A 21,072-nucleotide genomic window follows, 5' to 3' on the forward strand; every position below is an offset into this window, starting at 1 on the left:
GGATTAATCTGTAACTTTAGTCTCCATTCCTCAGTTTGAATTATGTTATTACCATGAAACCGGCACAAATGAAATCCATCCTGAGGAAGGAGGCACACGAAACCCTTCACTTCACACTTCAAGCTTTCCTCCTCTTCCTCTGTCCTTCCTGCTCCTGATTCTGGACCTCCCTCTGGTTTCAATTACAACCTCTATCTGGATGGCCAGTTGAATGGAGAGAGGGAGAAGTAGAAGACTTTGTAACGCTGCCAAAGTCTGACAAAAAGCCAGATAATAAAGGATGATGAAAGTGAAATGTGCTTTTTAAAGTTTATTTTCCACGGCAGGAAACTGATAGCAGCCTGGAAAAAAGGAGGAAAGAAATGATTTCATCCTTTCAACAGAAGTCCAATCTGTATCATGCAAATACAGGATAGAAAATAGGATGATAAACTATGAGTCAGGACAATCCAAGGCATACTTCCTCTATCAGATCATCACAAGAAAGGTTCAGTTTTTCCTTCCTTATGGTTTTGTGCTCAGAAGCTCCGTTGAGCTTCCAACTATTTCAGCTTTATTTCTATTCAGCTCTCCAGTCAGTCTCTCTGAAATAAGAGCAGCATGTTGAGCATAGACATATGTTTATATATCATAGAAACTCTTGGCAAAAAAAAACAATTTGCCCTTTAACGTCTCAGTCAGATGCAGGGGGCTTTCAACTTGGTCCAATATAATTCCGTCTGCGCTGAATTTTGACGCTGTAGGTCATCATCGGCGTCATTTTTAAACACGCTTGGTCGGTACTCTTGGTGTCACTTTATGACGCTCTAGGTTGTAGTGGAATTTCCAGAAACACCATGTTGTTTTATGATGAAACAAAGGGAAAGCTTAGACAGCATCAGGTCAGGGGACGAGAATATTCGGCTTTGTTTCAGGACTGTCACCTTTTGAAGGTCAGTGAAAACTAGCCTTTAGTTATTAGCAATATCTGGGAGCGTACCTATGTTCCCACATATCTAAGATTTTTTTAATGTTACCTTTATTTATCCAGGTAAAAGGAACAAAACTGCAAAATTCTTGGAAATGTGGGAATATAGGGCTGACCCCAATATCTTTGCTTTCCTTAAAGGTTCAGTTAAACGTAACTCTTCCAGCACAAGTTTAAATACTCCTTCAGGAAGACAGGAACTGTACTGCCTGCCTACACTTTCTCCTCAATTAAGAATTCATTAAATGCTTCTGTGTAAGTCATTAGAGCCTCCCAAAATTTCTTCACGTATGTGAAATGAATTATGCTGTTCCTGAGTTCTTCCCTGACATGGTTCAGGAGCGATTTGGCGTCATTTTTCAATGTGCCGCGTAAAACCACTAAGTTAGGGTTAGGGTGAGATTGTGGGTGTGGTTACGTTTAAGTGACATGCGGTACAAGAACGGGACAGGAACCCCCGTCTCCTGGGTGAAACTCCTGTTCGTTTTCAACACCCCCACTCCCCAACTCGTAATATAATATAGAATTCAGCTGCCGTGCAAGGTAACCAGCGACTGGGCGCACGTTGTGAAACGATGTTAATTGAAATGTTAATTGCTCTAAGAATAGATCACGGTTTGGGTTCACATAAGTTACCTAAGTTAAGTCATGTAACTGAAGTACGGTACGTGGCGTAAATCAAATCAAGTCAACGTTGATTTTTAGTTGTGAATTCTTTTACATTGCTTCTCTAAAAACTCAGAACAAAGCCTCTCTCTTCTGTATCATTAATTGTTAAAAAAAATTCTTTCTACTCTCACATCATCGATGTGAACGGAGCAGTTGTTAGAAAATGTATACATTCTTGTGCTTCTCATTATGGGGTCGTTTTCTTTTTGTTTTCCGGGGATGACAATCTCCTCTTCCCAGACATTCAAACTGTGTTGCTTCGTTGACCTTAGTCAAAACGGAATATTTGTATTTGTAATCTTCTGCATGTGTGTGTGCTGCTGTGCTTCCCTGTGTGTGTAACAAGTATAGAGTGCGAACACTGTGCCCGAGCCTAGGAGCATACGCCCAGAATGCACCTGAACACACCTCCCTGTAAGACCAGCACGCCCACAGATGGGCGTAGGTGCATTTCCTATTTAAATGACGTGGGCGCCCGACGGTCTTAAAATAGCAAAGACACCTGCGTCAGGCTTTGTGCCGCGCTGCGCCGGGTGCTCGATAGGGCCCTAAGTGCTTTGGCTTCTTGAACCAGGCACTAATGTCCTGTGACCTGAGACCCCACCATGACCCTGAGGCCTGTATGCTGAAGTCATTCCTTTGGAGCGCTGCCGTTCGTCTCCTCCAGCTGTGTAAAATGAGCCATCGGAAAACTCTGCGTGCGGCTTTGCCAGCGGTGATGAATTTGGCTCCCGAGGACCAAAATAAAACACACTGGGAAAGAGGAATGATGGGTAAATCGTCTCTCCCTTTAAGGTGTGTTTGTGTCCTCGCAGCTGAGAAGGAAACCTGAATCCAGTCTGAGCCGAGCCAAAGGCCTGCTTGATTTAACGGAGTGGTTGCAGACAGACGGAGAGAGATTTGGCAGAACAGAGAAGCAAGATTTCAAATGTGACGGCCTCCCGTCGCTGCCACTGGATGATCTGACTGATGTGGATGATCCTCGCTGACACATTTTTTAAATTCCTCAAACAGCAGAGGAGTCTCTTTGACTTGTTAGTGTGATATTTCCAGATGTGTCTTTGCTGCTGCAATAAAAGAGAACAGATCACTATCCAGCTGCAGCTACTGCAGCATCGAAGAGAGGATTTTTTTTTTTTTTTTTCTGTGCTGTTTTTGCAAAGTTTCCAGGTTTCAAATCAGATGCAGAAGTGGGGGGAAATAAGTGCAATCAGCTAGCAGCCCCAAAAGAACGCAGTCTGTATCACTTCCTCCAGCAGGCAGGCAGACGGCTCAGTTGGCTCGGATATCGCTGCAGCCTGACGCTCACGTTGACCTCGGACAGATAAACCTTTCACCTCTCGGACAGGCTGCACAGGTCAGAGGTCACAACCTGCGACAGTCTGAGGCCACGCTAGTCTCCACAGCGCTGTGGAGTAAAAGCCCTGAGAGGCAATTGAGGAATAAAGCATCTCTGAGTTTGATCTAAATAGTTTTCTCTCCTGATTTAATGTCAAAATATTCAGCGTTGTATTTACTTTATCACGGCCAGAATTTCACTGAAACCCTGCTACTCGGTGGATAAAATATGAGCTGAATTCAACTGTTTGAGAAAATGTGTTGAGTCACATACTGGGGTGTGAATAGCTCTTCCAGTGAGGAAGGCAAGGACACACTAAATGCAGAATTTCTTGCATGAAGCTTGGTGTCGAAAGTTTCTCCTTACATAAGATGACACGCATCAGGGATTGGCTTAGACGAAATAGAGGAGTCTTTTTTATTTTTTATTTTCTTTAGTTATATAAAACTTTGTTATGCTTCAGACAAATGTACCGGACTGTTATGTCCCTGAAGTCTTCGTTACAGACAACAGAAAACCACTGTGCATGTCTGTGGTTACTAAGAAGTGCAGACAGACTCGGACAAATAATATTTCTGTCCTGGTTTGTTTTGTAGAAGCTGAGTCGAATACAAGAGAGAGCACCCTGAGTGTCAGAGAGATTCAACAATTCACAGTTTCTGAGTTATTTTAAAGGTCCCATATTGTAAAAAAGTGAGATTCCCATGTATGTTTTGATTATAGAGCAGGTGGAGGTGCTACATAAATACTGTGAAAGTAGCAAAAACGCTTAATCCACAGAGAAATGCACCACAGCCTGTTTTCAGAAACTGATGGGAACAATAATCTTTGACATGGAATTTAACACGAAAGCATGTAAACATCTTCTAGTCAGGGGCGGAGTGAGGTGGGGGGGGGGACCCAAATGTTTTCTCTCAAACCCTGACTCTTTGAGGGTTTTAAAATAACTTGAACTTTGTGTCATTGCCTCTCAGGGCCAGATGTGCTAACGCTTTTGCGCCCACTTCAAAAAAAAGCATGGCGAGGTACGTACAAACAGGCCGCACTGAGGTAAAACTGAAACTGGCAAATTGCGATTTTCCGTGCCATGCATATGCATTCACGGGAGGGGAAGCGTAAAGTGCACCTAATTATGTATTCCGCGGTATGTACAAAAAACGCCTGTGAAAGCACGCCTCTACTTTGCGGTGAAGATCCGCCTCTTCAAAGCAGGTGTAAACCAGGATGCGGGTTTCCTCACATATGCCTCCTGCTGAAATGGCGGCAGTAATCCGAGTAAGACGAAGACATAGGCCAAGGAGACGAGCTGAAAGGATTTTTGCCACAAAGATCACACTTTTTCAGTTGAGTGAACACGAAATCATTAGCAGCCATGCAATATTACAGTTACTGGAAGAAATCAAAGATGACATCATATCTCCGACTCAGCGTTCACATCCCATTCCAGCAGCTGTTAAACTCCTCGCTACGTTACAGATATATCAGCATCAGGATCATTTCAAACAGTCATAGCATCAGCAGTGGGAATATGGCAGTCTGCACTCAGCCGTATCGTAGCACAAGTACTTACTGCTTTGCTACAGCGCACTAGTCAATACATACATTTCCCCACCACTAATGCCGAAATGCCATTCATCAGGCAGGATTTCTTTGCCATTGCCCATTCAATTGCACTTTTAAATGCACGCAATTTACGGTATAGTGGGCGGAAAAAGGCGCTGATTACCCAATGAACTGCAGGTTTTGGTAAATACAGCATCAGCTGAAGTATCACAGCGTGCGCTTTCTGTCCATGGCGCCGATAACGCTACGTTTGCAAATGTACGTACATCTGGCCCTCAGTCTGTCTGGTAAATCAATGGCGCTTCTGTTACTACGGAAATATCGCCGTTCATTCTGTGAACCTGTGAAAACAGGCTTCAAGATTAGTCATAACTAATAGTATTATCAGACAGTTTTTGCCTCTCTTTAGGTGGCGGGAGTGAAAATCTTCAACATGAGTTGTGTTCTGGTTTCAGAATGATGAAGACAGTTGGATAGAAAACAGGATGTCGGTTCTGCAGGATGGTTGTTTTTCTTGGCACATATGTGTTTCCCAAATGATTTGCAGATTTTTAGGCATTTTATTATGAGATGGTTCGAGTGCATATAGCTGCATGCACCCGGAGGCCCCCTAGGTTTGGGCTGAGCCCCGAATGTTTACAACATCTGGCTCCGCCCCTGTTTCTAGTAGAAACACAAAATACAAGTGAACCTGAAAATGATTTTTAATATGGGACCTTTAAAGACAGTTAACTGGGATTAAGACGCTGCAAGGACATGTGTTTCCAGAGGAGACTAACCCCACCTGTCTGGGACATCCAGGTGGTTAAATCGACAGCAAACTGTCACCAGATAATCGTACAGGACGGTGTTTTTTGGGAGAAGCTTGTGTGTTTTGTGGAAACTGCACACTTCTTGTGTGGCGTTCCCAACAACCGCAGACTGACCAGCAGCAACAACAACATCATGACTCATGTGAGTTTAACGATCCGCCTAAAAGCCGTAAAAACGTGCCGTAAAAACCATTTCACCCCTCTGAGGTACTGGAGAAAAACCCCATCAGCTCCCAGCGGGAGCTCACTGACCTACAGAGGGAAACGTACACACGCTCGCTGCCATCGCACCAAACTGCCCAAACTTAATTAAAGGGCCAGTGGGACCATAACGCTCCAGCTTCAACGTGTGGAAACACAAAATTTAATCAGAGTGAAAGAGGAATATGGTCTCTGGTTTCTTCCGCTTGGACTAAAGTGTTGTCATTTGTGAATTTGCTCGACCAGAAGCAGCGGCGCCTAAAGATTGGGATGTTAGTCGGCCACTCTGCTCGTCCGACAGCAGATAAATCACAACAGATTACTGTGGAATGTTTAACAGCTCACAGAGGGTGATTACTAACAGTAAGGACCCCTCCTGACCTTTTCTCTTCCCGCCATTTCATTCATCTCATCTTGAAACTGTTGAGTAAGATTTCCCCCGCTGACAGAGAGGAAAACATACTTACATTTTGAAGAAAGTATGAAGTAAATATGGCCAGAAATTGCATTAAATTTGGTGACAAATGTCGATGTAGATTGATGTAAAAGTCGCATCATATTTGCCTTGGTTGTTCACACTGCGGCTGTTCAAAAAAAAAATCAGACCTGGGTCTGATTCAGGACCACATATGGAAGTGGTCTAAATCTGATTTTGAAAAAATCTGATCTGGGCTAGATATGAGTGTTCACACTACTTCTGAAGAAGTCTGACCTGGTCACTTGACCCCAAAAAAACTGATTTGGGCCACTTTTGCCTGCCGTCTGAACGAAGCCTAGTGATGCACATCATCTTTTATCTACCGCAGGCAAAACGTTACACTTTCAGTCGCACAGCTACAGATTTACATTTATGAGGCACCGTGGCTCCGTCCGGAGCTTAGCACCGCCCATGATGATTGTGCTTGGTTTAAAGAAATGCCAGTAAACCAGAGCGCGTTTTTCTCCCATCCACAGCGCTGTGGAGGAAGGTCTGGCAATGCGAAACTAACTGACTACCGGTTGTTTCGAAAGCTGCAGAACGAGCAAGTAATTGGAGTTTGAGTTGCTCATTCTGTCCGGCACTGATGAATGGCCTCTGGGGAACGCTCTCAGGGCTTCAGTTCTTATTTATAACGCACTGACTGATTTGAATACCTATTATGAAAAAATGGGAAGGAAACCAATTTGACTTGGCACTTCCTCTTCTGCTTTTAACCTCCAAAACAACACAAAACACCGTCTTACTGCACATCTAGTGCCAGTTACTCCTCTAGCACTGACGACAGAGTGCTAGTCAAATCAGAGTTAGTTGGAAACTTTCTACTACAAAGGCTTTCAGAGGCTTGGAAAGACTTTATTAAGTTCGACAGAGGATAATAAATGTTATAAAGGCTTACATTTGCTTTGAACAAACCCACATGCTCTGCTGTAAAGATCCACCCACAGAAAGACAACACGTGCACATTAAAAACACTCCGATTTCAGATCCAGTCACACAGAACACAGAACATCGGATAGAACATCGGATAGAGAGGTTCAAATGCTCTTCTTCCCCAGATGTTGGCTTTCAAAATAAGACAAGCAATTTGACTTTTAATCCATGCACTTGATGAACGATAAAGGTAAATTACAGCTGCAAATAGAAAAAGCATATTATATAATATTATAAAGGTATAAATACACCATTCATGTCCTTTTCTGCAGCCTGTGGACCCTTTTGAACTGCACTGCACACTTTAGTACCTTTAGATCTAAAGAAAAGAGAGCTTAAAAAATAAGTATGTAAACTTTTATTTCTTCAGTCTCTCTTCGAGGCTCCTTTAAGTGTAAAATATCATAAAGCATCTTTCATGTGCCCTCTGTGCAGCATTTCCAACTGACGCTCACCTGGCAGGAAGCCGCAGGTCCACAGCAGCAGAAGAGGAAGGTGATAATAATAATCCATGAGTGTGTGTTGATGACAGAGAGGCAGAGTGTGGAGTGTGAGTGAGTTGTGGGTTGATTCTCTGTTGTTCTGTGTGAAGGAGAGAGAGAGAGAGAAAGAGAGAGAGGAGGAGCACAGGGAACACACACACACACACACACACACACAAAAGAGATCTCTTTAACTTCACCTTACCGTTTCCAAACAGGAGCTTTAATGCTTCGTTTGGCACACAAACAGGAAATGCCTTCATTTGTGTCCAGATGTGGTAGTTGACTCCTCTCTGCAGTTTTTATGTAGCAAGCAAGAATTCCTCGTATTTATTACTGTCAGCAGCACATCGACTGCTGCTGTATTAGAACGTGATGCGCTATGCACGGAGGAGGTCGGGGGACACATTTGACTCAAAAGACACAGGGCTTTCAAGCCCGGAAGAAGTTAAGGGGAAAACACAAGACTTTCACCCAGGAAACAGGTGTTCACGTCCTGAAGAAGTTAAGGAGAAAACACAAGACTTTCACCCAGGAAACAGGTGTTCATGTCCTGAAGAAGTTAAGGAGAAAACACAAGAATTTCACCCAGGAAACAGGTGTTCACGTCCTGAAGAAGTTAAGGAGAAAACACAAGAATTTCACCCAGGAAACAGGTGTTCATGTCCTGGAAGAAGTTAAGGAGAAAACACAAGACTTTCACCCAGGAAACAGGTGTTCATGTCCTGAAGAAGTTAAGGAGAAAACACAAGACTTTCACCCAGGAAACAGGTGTTCACGTCCTGAAGAAGTTAAGGAGAAAACACAAGACTTTCACCCAGGAAACAGGTGTTCATGTACTGAAGAAGTTAAGGAGAAAACACAAGACTTTCACCAAGGAAACAAGTGTTCACGTCCTGAAGAAGTTAAGGGGAAAACACAAGACTTTCACCCAGGAAACAAGTGTTCACGTCCTGAAGAAGTTAAGGAAAAAACACAAGACTTTCACCCAGGAAACAGGTGTTCACGTCCTGAAGAAGTTAAGGAGAAAACACAAGACTTTCACCAAGGAAACAAGTGTTCACGTCCTGAAGAAGTTAAGGGGAAAACACAAGACTTTCACCCAGGAAACAAGTGTTCACGTCCTGAAGAAGTTAAGGAAAAAACACAAGACTTTCACCCAGGAAACAGGTGTTCACGTCCTGAAGAAGTTAAGGAGAAAACACAAGACTTTCATCCAGGAAACAGGTGTTCACGTCCTGAAGAAGTTAAGGAGAAAACACAAGACTTTCACCCAGGAAACAGGTGTTCACGTCCTGAAGAAGTTAAGGAGAAAACACAAGACTTTCACCCAGGAAACAGGTGTTCATGTCCTGGAAGAAGTTAAGGAGAAAACACAAGACTTTCACCTAGGAAACAGGTGTTCATGTCCTGGAAGTACTAAAAACCATGATCATTTTTCTAGATTTAACAGGATGTTACATTTTGTCAGCTAATCTCAACTGTAACAACTGCTAAACTGCATCGGCCGCTGAAACGAGGACTATGTAGGCTCACACTCACCTTTTTTGGCTAAAGACTACTAAAGTTAATGTCCTTCCAGGGATGCCGTTCCATAATTGGGATGTTGATATCATCAGAGATTTTTAGAAAAACACTATTTAACAGTCCGGAGTGATCCACTTAGTTTAGCAAGCAACAAATATCTTTACAAACAATCAAGGATCACACACTTGACTGGCATGCGCAGTTTGAAGACTACTGAGAGTATGACAACTGCAGAAGCACACACTCCACAACTTTTTTATCTTTTCGTGTAACTCTGCAGTGAATCGACTAAAACCAAAACCTGAGTAATCCTAACCAAAAACCCAGTCTGAACCATTAAATGAATTAAGGTTAACCTTGAAGAGCAAAGTCTCCACACTGTAAATGTGTTGACATGTTGTTGTTCCCACACACACACACACACACACACACACACACACACACACACACACACACACACACACACACACACACACACACACTCCTCCCTGTCAATAAAAAGATACTGCAGTGCAGCGAGCTGGACGGCAGCAGGCTGCTGGAAATAACAAGTGGAAACTCAAAGTAGCGTTAACGTGAAACAGACGGGAAATCAGCCCGAAGGTCAGACAGAGAACGCAACACCCTGTTACCCTGTTACTGTCCGACATATGTTACCAGTGGTGTAGTCTAATGTATTGTAGTGGGTATACTGTACCACATATTTTTTTCCCTGGCTCAGTATGGGCCTTTTTTTGGGGGGGCATATCAAAGTGTGGGGTCTGGGTGATCTTTCCAAGGGTTATTTTGAGTGTTCAAAGACTTAATTTCCTGCATTCTGATACACTTGTATGCACCAATTTATGGTGAGAATACCTTTATTTATCCTATGAGAAGGAAAACACAGATCACATTCAAAATATATCCAAAATATAATGGAATATAAAGCAGTAAGATGCTTTCACATCAAGGACCTGAGCCTGTATCACAAAAGTTGACCCTAAAGCAACGAGGACAAAATAAAACAGGCTCCTTATATTAGTCTTAAATGTGCGGTGAAGGGAGGATACTGGCGTCAGTGTAGGCGGAGCATTTGGGCTCGCTACACACACACACTACACTACGCACACACTACACACACACTATGCACACACTGCGTACACACTACGCTACACACACACTATGCTATGCACACACTACCCTACACACACACACACTATGCTATGCACACACTACGCACTGTGCCCAGCGAGGTTCAGTTTGACGAAAGATGAGAGAAGTCTCTCTGCAGGTTCTGCAGTGTTAGTTTAGTTTGCTGTCACATTACTCGAATACCCACATTTGTGAATACAAATATCTGAAGTGAAAGTTCTGTCACAAAAGTATGTTGTTGAGTATCATTGCACATTTTTAAGTGGGTATAGAGAAATCCTCGAGATTTCTTAGTGGGTATACTGCGTATACCTGCGTATCACTTAGACTACACCACTGTATGTTACTGTACAGACAGACAGACAAGCAGACAGGGAGAAAGATAGCAATGCATTATCATCAACTGGTTCGTATGATATCGTACAAGATTTTGGCGACCATAGGCCAGTCGGGTAAATTTAGCGAGCTTTTTTAAACTTCACGGAGCAAACCTAACTATGTCACATTCTGTGTCACGCGCGTTGCTCAGTTAGAGGAGCCAATCGTTAACAAGTTAGTCTGAAAGTGTCTGCGGAAAAAAAACCTGAAATCAACATTAAACATTTGTGATTCTAAATGTACAGGAAATCTGTAAGATCTGTCATTCCCAAAAAGAGAAAAGCCCAAAACAAAAGGAACAGCATAAACATGCAGAAATTGACTTGGAGAAAAAACAGAAAAACATGACAGCCAAGAGAATATAAACTGCTCTGAGACCACTTTAACCACAGAACAAATAACCAGACTGCAGACTAAAAATACCGCCGTAATGAACGTCTGAGCACAGCCCTTTAATTTCCTGACACTCGACAAACTCCACTAAATATAGGAAAAATACCATGTTGAAAACAACCGTTTATCACAAAAACAGAGTTGTCGTTTGTCTCAGAGGGCTTTAAAATGTGTCCAACATACAAAACCTTCTTTTTTTACAGCCTAAAGCTGTGTGTCTTATTTCTGATGTAACTCAGAACATTAAAGAAATAAATAAGGTAGCGTATCAGTAGGAAAATAATGGCAATAGGTGGAAAATATAGTCAGTATTAGGGCCTCTAAATAATCCTTATGGACGAGTAATAAAACCTGTTTGAGTAGGTTTCTTCTCTGCACAACCATGTGAAGTTAAGTACCAATCAAGGCCTCGGCCAATCAGGGAAGGACACCAACAACTGGCTGTATCCAGTTTCCCAGCCTTTTGTGGATTTGTGGACTGACAGATCCTGTGTGTCCATGAGACTGTAAGTTTAACAACAAATACTGTAGATAAGTTAAAGGTGCAGTAGGTAAGACTTATAAAACTAACTTTCTGTCATATTTGCTGAAACTGACCCTTTGTTCCAGTAGAACTACATGATGCAGGTAATAAAAAAAATGGAGACTTGCTTACATGCTTAAATGGAGACAAAAACATTTAACATGTCTTCTTACAGACTAGTGGACGGTGAAACTTGTTTCTAAACTGTCTTGTTTGTGTCTGTAGAATTATTGTAAATTCACCAAAAGTTAGCATTAGATAATGCCTCATTTGCACATTTCAGAAAACTATTGTCTTGAGTTATCAAGTGGGGAAGTTGGGCTGATATGTGTTAGTTATTTGGTTCTTATTTAGCTGTAGTATCTTTAAAATGTCAGAATTTTACAAATCTAGTGCTGCTGAAATCTCCATTTCAGCAGCACTTCCAGACACCAAACTTTCCACTTACATTGCCCAACTATCTAAACTCTGAAGCTTCTTACATAGGGAACAGAGGGAGTGGCTGAGAACAATGACGTTGAGGTCGTGAGCTGGGGCTAGGGCCTTATTTTGGACATAATTCCCAAAACTATCGCGTTACCAAAGTTGAAAAAAAACCAACGAGGTTGAAGAAGGACGTGAAAATGCAACGGAAAAAAGACGACTACATTTGGGAACTTCTGTCGGTAAGAAGCAACAGCAAAATTGTTGGACACATTCAAAGAATGTTTCTGACCATATTACAAACCGGAAACGTGATTGTGGTTTTATCCACGTCATGTCCTGCCACCTGCACGCTTCAGAGAGAGAGAGGTGCACGCTGTTTAAATAAGTCAGGCTTAAGTTACATTTATATAAAGTTTCACATTGTACAGGACATTGTTTTTGTTAGTTTAATTTAAAGTGCCCATATTATGAAAAAAACACGTTTTCTGGGATTTGCGGTGTTATTTTGTGTCTCTGGTGCTTCCACATGCATACAAACTTGGGGAAAAAAAACATCCATGCTGTTTTGAGTGAGATACGTTTTCTGAATGTGTCCTGCCTTCAGTCTCCTGGTGAGCTGTTCAAAATCTGCACGGCTTTCTACGGCACTAGCCGAAACGAGGGGGCTAAACCATGGTAGTGCTAGCGGTTAGCCCCCTCGTTCTCAATGGCAAAACACTGCTACAACACACTCAAGTTCACCATAATCTCCAAAAGAACTACTTCCATGTCCCTGTTCTGCAGGTATTCCAAGCAAAGTTGGAAGTGCACCCTGGTTTAGAAGAAGTCTCCCGGCTAATCCTGCCTTGTACTGACTGCAGTTAGAGAAACCGCTAGCTAGCAATTGTGAGCCTTACCTAGCTACTGCGCATGTGCGACTGCCAACAAAGATAGTTCAGAAGTTAAGATGTGTGAGGTGTTTTTTGAAAATTAAACCACGTAAAGTGGTTCTGGTACAACCTCAAAATAAAATTATGAACCTGAAAATGAGCATAATATGGCCACTTTAAGTATGTAGATCTTTTAAATTATGTTTATGTTGAAATAAATATACTTTTACAAGTAGTTATGTCTCCTGTTGTATTTGGTTTGCCCTCTTATGGACATAATGTGCACAAACCGATATTCAAGCCTATGTGTTTTTTTAGAAAGAATATTCGAAAGCCATTTCGGCCAATTTTGACAGCGCTAAACGTTAGTTGGTATTGCACGCTGTTGGAGCCGTGGGGGGAGCCGAAGGTAAGCAAGGCCTTCTGGGGCGCACATAAACTTCACATCCTTTATGAGTCTTTCACATAGAAATCTGTCCACACACTGTTCTAGGCAACCAAGAAAGTCGGAAGGTCTCAGATTTAAAGTTACCTTACAATCCGTTCACACATTGGCAATACAAAGTGATTGATACATTAAAAAAGCTCCACATAGTACCTTTTAAGAAACAATAGTTTCAGAATTGTGGAAAAATGTGCCTTTACTTTATGATAAAACATAAAGGTCCTTTTTAAAGTGAGCCTCGATAAGCACCAGAGAACACTGGAAGACTGTTTTTTTATGTTTGGTGGTGCAGGTTGGCACAGCTTGTTTTTGTTGCCGTTTGTGGAGCCTGGGCTGTCTACAGAGACCGCGTTTTTTTACAGTGTGTTCAGGGGACAGGCAGCTAGCAGATAGTGAGGAGATGTTTGCTGTATGTGACGAAAAATGTTGTAGCCTAAAAAACATGTGACATCGCTTAAACCACCTTTAATGAATACAAGAAGAAGAGTTTTTCAACAGGATGTTGAGGAAATAACAGAAGCCCCAGCAATGTTGAATTCCAAAGTCTGGACCCATAGTTGCTCTCTAGTTGTGTAATTTTAAATCACAGACTAAAAAAATTGTTTTCTAACAGTTTAGACTTTTGGAGCATAAACCTGCACTTAACCTTAAGGGTATTTTGTATTCACAGCTAGACTGATATCATGATGCATCATTATAGGATTGTCTAGCATAATGATTATTGCAGAATTGCCGTATCGTGATATTATTGTGTTGTGAATCATGTATCATATTGATTGTATCGTAAGGTACCCTGTGATTCCCACCCTTACACTGGATCACTTTGATACTGAAAAAAATTCCCGAAGCCTCTTTTTTTCTAATGATTTGTAGGTGGATTCTGGCATTACAGGAGAATTAATCTTTTTGTAGATAATGACATTTTTGTTTGACTTATTTGCTGACAGGAGAGATGATCAGAGGGGCAGAGTTTTTACCACTGTCATTAGGACTGGGACTGAAGTATGGGTAGAGTTTCTCAGTGAAGGAGCAGCCAGTAAAGGAGTAGATAAGAGCTGCAGCATCAACGTCATAAAAGGAGACAAGACCCTCATCATAATCCACAAACACCCCCACCTTCTGAGGCCGAGAGTTCAGAGAGAGATAGAATAAAGTGTCATCAAGATCTTCATACTCATTGTCATTCACCAACCATATCGTCCAGTAACCATCCTGAGGGCTCCGTGTGATTTCTCCCTCCCAGTTGACCGACTCTCTGACCACTCCTAAAACCCACTCAGTCATCCCTTTACCCTGAACCTCGAAATAAAATCTTCCTGAAGAGAAACTCTGCTTTGCTAAAACACAAATATCATCTGAAAATCTCTCTGGATTGTCTGGGAAAATCATCAACACATCACCATGTTTAACTTGTTTTCCATCATCAGACAGGATGAGTCTAGGATGTGCTGTATCAGGATCAAAAGTCACATCCACTTCATACTGCTGGACCCTCTTCAGATCAGACTCAGATAACAGTTTCTTCATCTGTTCACTGAGCATCTCCTCTAGTTGAGTCACAGCTCTCCTCACAAACCCCTCATATGAAGGTGGACGGACGTTGACTTCTGTCCAGTCCTTGGTGGGTGGAACAGCATTCAGGGAGGTGAAGCTCTGGAGGAGGTGGAGGTGGTCTTCAGACTGTAAGAGCTGCTCCACCTCAGTGCTTCTCTTCTGCAGCTCAGAGATTTCTTGTTCCAGCTCTGTGATGAAGCCTTCAGCTGGTTGCTTTGTCGTTCTCTGCTTCTCTTTTATCGTCTTGATGAGCTCGGCCAGGCTTCTCTCAACAGACTCCTTCAGAGCAGTGAAGATCTGAACACCTTCTGCTATCTCTCTGTCAGCATCTTCATCACTGAGCTCCACCGAGTGTTTTATCTCCTGAATCTTCAGTCGTCTCTTCTGGATCATCTGCAGAATTTCAGCCCCTGTCTTCCACAGCTCAGCTTTCTTTGCTTCATATTCTTCTTTCAGAGGACCATATTCTTCTTTCAGAGGACCAACAACATGTTTCTTTTGGTCTGAAACCATCCAGGCTATGAAGATACACATTAGACACAGCAGGAAAAACATCCAGGTCCTTCTTTTGGTTCCTGAGTAGACATCAGAGGGAACTTCTTTTGGTTTGGACACTTGTTGCTCTGAGCTGCTGCTGTTGGCTTCCTGTTGAGCTGACTCTCTGAACTGAGCAGCCATCTCAGAGATGAAAGTATTGACTTCTAGCTCAGGTTTCGTGCTAAAACCCTTTTTACAGTTGGGACACTGAAAGGGAAGATCAATATTCCAGTGATCAGTGATGCACTTTTTACAGAAGTTGTGTCCACATGGTGTGCTGACTGGATCAGTGAACACATCCAGACAGATGGAGCACAGAAACTGATCTTCAGTCAGCAGACAGCTGGCAGCAGACATATCGGCACTCTGAGGATGAAAAGTGTAAAGGGCAAAACAATAATTACATATCTTTTTGAATGAAGGGAATTCAGTTGGTCTCTTTATTAACTGTATATCAAATATTATTTGGGCTGTACTAAAATGACATTGACTAATAGAAAATGAGTCTTTTTTGAGATGAACTATTGATGAAACATTAATTGGCTCCGCAAGAGTTTCCCCTTCACCACACAATTAAATAAGATGTTTATTTAAAATAATAACCTGAGGGTGTAGTACATACTTTTGCACCTTGATAGAACAGGGCACGCGGTAACATAAGATTAATGTTGCTGTTCTCTATTTATGACATAGGATGGCCGATGGACATTGTCAGACGGACTGAGATGAAGATGAGGTTGGAGAAACGAAGGCTTCCTACCCCAGTGTGGAATGAAGAAATGTGGAGGAATAAACAAGCAGCACTGGCTTGGATTGACAGCAAAGTCAAGAAATTAGGGTGCAAAACTTGCGCAGAGGTGGCTGGTCTGAATGTGTTTGAATCACAAGGGGTCAGCAGAGTGGCAGTCTTATATCGTCCATTCAGGTGAAAATCGCAGTGCGCAGTTTCAATCTTTAAACTTACATTGTGTAATTTTTTGTGTTGATTCTTAGCAAAAAACCCTTTGTTCTTTCACAAATATGTGCTCATTCATGTGTAATTACTTCGACCAACTAATCAAAGTATTCTCGTAACCGTAGAAACTGCCATTAGAATCATTCAGAATACATACGGGCGACTCGCTCGAATGATGGCCGCCATGTAGCATCTCCATCTTTAAAATACATTAGCCAAAGTGGGACATACCTCCACCTTTCGCACTTTTAGACTCAGTGGCATCATGACAAATGCCAGCCGGAGGGAAAAAAGAGAATTAAAACGACAACGCGACAGGCACAGCAACAAAACCAAAGTTAATATTGGAGCGGCTAGAACAGCTGCGTGGAAACGATGGAGATACTAAGAGCTAATTTTGGGAGTTGATACGCTCGGAATGGGAAGGGCTAGAAAGTAACATTCAGTTGGTTGTGATATACAATTTCACCGCTAGATGGGAGAAATGTTTACACAATGTAGCTTTAAGAAAAAAAGTCACACAGTCACTTGCTCAAATCGTCAACAAATCCAAAGATGAGACATTAGAAAAGATGTGCGTCAAAATGAACACAGCCTACTTACAAGCCACAACGGCTGTCTTCTGGGAAGCATCGCACATTGCCCAAAAGGACTGGCCTTAAAATGAACATTTAATTTACTAGAATTAAACCAACTTAATGGGGTTGAGGTTGGCAACTGCTTAAATTCTAGGTACTGCACTGCACAGATCACCGATCACGTTGCTGGGGAGATGGGATTCTGTGTCTCAGAAGTGGCAGACGTGACCCACTTCCAAACAACAGCTGGAATCTTGCATTGGGCACCAACTAAAGTACATAGAGTGATTAGACAGCAGTCCATAGTCAATATAATAGTAGAGACAGAATGCACAATGATCATATATAGTGCATTGTTGAGGTGCATTAATAAAGTGCATAGTAATCAGAGGTACTCAGGTAGTCCATAGTCAATATAATAGTAGAGACCGAATGCACAATGATCATATATAGTGCATTGTTGATGTGCATTAATAAAGTGCATAGTAATCAGAGGTACTCAGGCAGTCCATAGTCAATATAATAGTAGAGACAGAATGCACAATGATCATATATAGTGCATTGTTGAGGTGCATTAATAAAGTGCATAGTAATCGGAGGTACTCAGGCAGTCCATAGTCCATGTGGGCCGGCTCTGTTTACACAAATATAGGAACAGTGGTAACATAACCTGCCAAACAAGCCTCACCTTGCATGTGAGTCATAGGTGTGCTTCAGTACAAATGGCACTACACCCCTGCTTACAAAGGCAGAGAGCAGGAACTAGGAAACAGTTTGAATTCAAGGCTACTTAACCAATTTGTGTCACAGTTAAATAAGTTGTAAAGCCTTTATTCTGCCTACTTCATCTGCCATTACTTTGTTTCTTTGTTCTAGATTCTGGTTTTAACGTTGCACTATTTAGTGCATTTTGTCTCAGTGTCAGGTGGACAATAAAGTCTAATCTACTCACCCGTCTTTGGCAGAGATTCTGCTGTTAAAAAGCTGCTGGATTCAGTTTAATGTTTCTTTAGGGAGAAACGGAAAGAAACTTTTCTCGACTACAGCTCTGCTGTCGCTCATATAAACTTTCACCTGCTTTTCAGGAAATGTGACGTTACAGCTCTCCTCTTTCACTGTTGCTCCACCTCTCAGTGGATATCTGTGAGGGACTTTGACTTATGTCTTTTAATGAAACATCTCACTTAAAAACACCAGTACAGGGGATAACTGAAAAAATTACAAATGACAGCAACTAAGACAACAACACAAATATCCAATCTCTCTGCATTTTCTGGGAGATTCTTCCTCACATCACTAAAATTAACTTGTTTTCCATCATCAGACAGGATGAACCAGGGATTAGCTGTATCAGGATCAAGAGTCACATCCACAAAATACTGCTGGACCCTCTTCAGATCAGAGTTCTCCTGTTTCAGATCTTTCCTTCAGCCAGTTTCTCTGTCCTTCTTGTCTTCTCTTTGATTATCTCGATGAGCTTGGCCTGGCTTCTCTCAACAGACTCCTTCAGAGCGGTTAAGATCTGTCTGTTTGTGTCTTCCTTACTGAGCTCCATTGAGTGTTTGATCTCCTTCTGGATCATCTGCAGAATTTCAGCCTGTGTCTTGGACAGCTCGATCTTCTTTGCTTCATTGATTCATCTCTCAGAAGAAAATCATGTTTCTTTTGTTCTGACATCATCAAGGAAATGAAGACACACATCAGACACTCCAGGAAGAACATCCAGGTTTTCCTCTTGAGTCCTAAGTAGACGTCACGGGGAACTTCTTTTGCTTTCTGTTGAGATGACTGTCTGTACTTAGCAGCCATCTCAGAGATCAAAGTATTGACCTTCACCGCAGGGTTAACCGCTCGTGGTTATGACCCAATGGTTAGCCTATTTATATAAAAGCGTCTGCTACGGAGCCATAACGTGAGCTACAAGGTAATGGAGCCTTTTATACATTGTCGTGTTTCTTTAGAACTAAACAATGGACAAATAGAGTCTTTAAACGCTTCAGATGTAAAGTTATTTGCTGTCAAAGTGACGCCACAATGAATGGCAGTCAATGGGATGCTAATGGCAGGTGATGGCTTGTTAGCCGAACAATCCCGCCATAGGAGGTACGCTTTGTGGATGCTCGCTTATCCCCTTGGTTAAGATAAGGCAAGCCTTACTTGTCTCCCTTTTAAGAAATTTGTCTTGGGCATTTGAGAGAACACGGATGACATCACACATCCTATTTACACATCACATGTCTGGATACATGTAGAAACAATCTACAGTTAACATTCAGTAACACACACAGATCCATATAATCCTAACACACACATCAGGAATATTGCATGATACCCAAAAGTTCACCAATATATTGCACACTCCCCCTGGGGAAAAAAGCCTAAGTATATGTACATTGAACATAACCAGTAAACATACATGTATTACACTAAATGAAAGTGAATCTAGAAAATCAAATGGTTGTTCTACTCAGTGACTGACAGGAGAGATGATCAGAGGGGCAGAGTTTTTACCACCATAGTAAAATCCATGACAGAAGAATGGGTAGAGTTTCTCAGTGAAGGAGCAGCCAGTAAAGGAGTAGATAAGAGCTGCAGCATCAACATCATAAAAGGACCATCCTGACCATCCTGAGGGCCCAGTGTGATTTTTCCCTTCCTGTTGATCGACTCTCTGGCAACTCCTAAAGTCCACTTAGTCTTCCCCTTTTCCTTAACCTGAACCTCGTAATAAAATCTTCACAAAAAGAAAAGATCAGAAAAAAAGAAATATAAATAATAAAAAACTTTATCGGGTCTGAAAACAACCACAGCATCAAGACACACATCAGAAACACCAGGCAGAACACCATCATTTTGGTTCCTGAGTAGATGTCAGAGGGAAAGTCTTCTGGTATCAGTTGAGCTGACTCTGTGGACTGAGCAGCCATCTCAGCGATGAGAGTATTGACCTGTGGTTTCGTGACATGTTTACCTTGTTTTCTATCATCAGGCAGGATGAGATCAGGATGTGCTGTATCAGGATCAAGAGTCACAGCCACTGCAGACTGCTTGTCCTTTTTCAGATCAGACTCAGGGAGCAGTTTCTTCATCTGTTCACTGAGCGTCTCCTCTAGGTGAGTCACAGCTCTCCTCACAGTCCCCTCATATGAAGGTGGACGGACGTTGACTTCTGTCCAGTCCTTGGTGGGTGGAACAGTTTTCAGGGAGGTGAAGCTCTGGATGAGGTGTTGGTGGTCTTCAGACTGTAAGAGCTGCTCCACCTCAGTGCTTCTCTTCTGCAGATCAGAGATTTCCTGTTCCAGCTCTGAGATGAAGCCTTCAGCTGGTTGCTTTGTCGTTCTCTGCTTCTCTCGGATCATCTCGATGAGCTCGGCCTGGCTTCTCTCAACAGAGTCCTTCAGAGCAGTGAAGATCTGAACACCTTCTGCTATCTCTCTGTCAGCATCTTCATCACTGAGCTCCACCGAGTGTTTGATCTCCTGAATCTTCAGTCGTCTCTTCTGGATCATCTGCATAATTTCAGCCCCTGTCTTCCACAGCTCAGCTTTCTTTGCTTCATATTCTTCTTTCAGAGGACCAACAAGATGCTTCTTTTGGTCTGAAACCATCCAGGCCATGAAGACACCCATCAGACACAGCAAGAAGAACATCCAGGTCCTTCTTTTGCTTCCTGAGTAGACGTCACAGGGAACTCCTTTTGGTCCGGGCAATTGTTGCTCTGAGCTGCTGCTGCTGCTTTTGGCTTCCTGTTGAGTTGACTGTCTGAACTTCTCTGAGATGAAAGTATTGACCTGCAGCTCAGGTTTGGTGTTGAAAACCTCTCTACAGTTGGGACACTGATAGGGAACATCAGTAACCCAGTGTTTAGTGATGCAGGTTTTACAAAAGTTGTGTCCACATGGTGTGCTGACTGGATCAGTGAACACATCCAGACAGATGGAGCAGAGAAACTGATCTTCAGTCAGCAGACAGCTGACAGCAGACATATCGACACTCTAAAAAAGTAAATAAAAAATAAAAATGTCATTACTTTGGAAGCCCCTAAAGGCAAGGTGGAAACAAATTGTGGACATTGTTGGCCAAAACTGAAGTTAATCTCCCACGTAGGAGAAAATATCCTAAAGTTTATCTGCTAAGTAGGAGATATTATCTTGTACGTATGAGATAAACTTTAAGGCTTAGTTAGGCTGTTTCAAGACTGAGAAAACTAAATAAAAACACTACTAAAAACTGAATTTAAATAATTTCTATAGAAACTTTGTTCTCTCTTACATATGTTTTGGGTCTTTTAGCCTCATTGATTGGTTTTACA

The 21,072-nt window shown here is 42.2% G+C and overlaps 2 protein-coding genes across 2 annotated transcripts; both read right to left on the reverse strand.

Annotated features, from left to right (window-relative positions):
- Positions 1 to 14,069: 14,069 nt before the first annotated feature.
- On the reverse strand, positions 14,070 to 15,584 carry LOC114560123 (E3 ubiquitin-protein ligase TRIM21-like). The gene has a single exon (XM_028585273.1). The coding sequence runs from the start codon at positions 15,582 to 15,584 to the stop codon at positions 14,070 to 14,072; it is 1,515 nt and encodes a 504-aa protein (XP_028441074.1).
- Positions 15,585 to 18,174: 2,590 nt separating this feature from the next.
- On the reverse strand, positions 18,175 to 20,746 carry LOC114560124 (E3 ubiquitin-protein ligase TRIM11-like). The gene is made up of 3 exons (XM_028585274.1): positions 19,584 to 20,746; positions 19,385 to 19,494; positions 18,175 to 18,386 (listed from the first exon to the last, which is right to left on the reverse strand). The coding sequence occupies exons 1-3, from the start codon at positions 20,744 to 20,746 to the stop codon at positions 18,175 to 18,177; spliced, it is 1,485 nt and encodes a 494-aa protein (XP_028441075.1).
- Positions 20,747 to 21,072: the final 326 nt, after the last annotated feature.

This window comes from Perca flavescens, chromosome 8 (genome assembly GCF_004354835.1).
Source record: "Perca flavescens isolate YP-PL-M2 chromosome 8, PFLA_1.0, whole genome shotgun sequence".
NCBI lineage: Eukaryota > Metazoa > Chordata > Actinopteri > Perciformes > Percidae > Perca > Perca flavescens.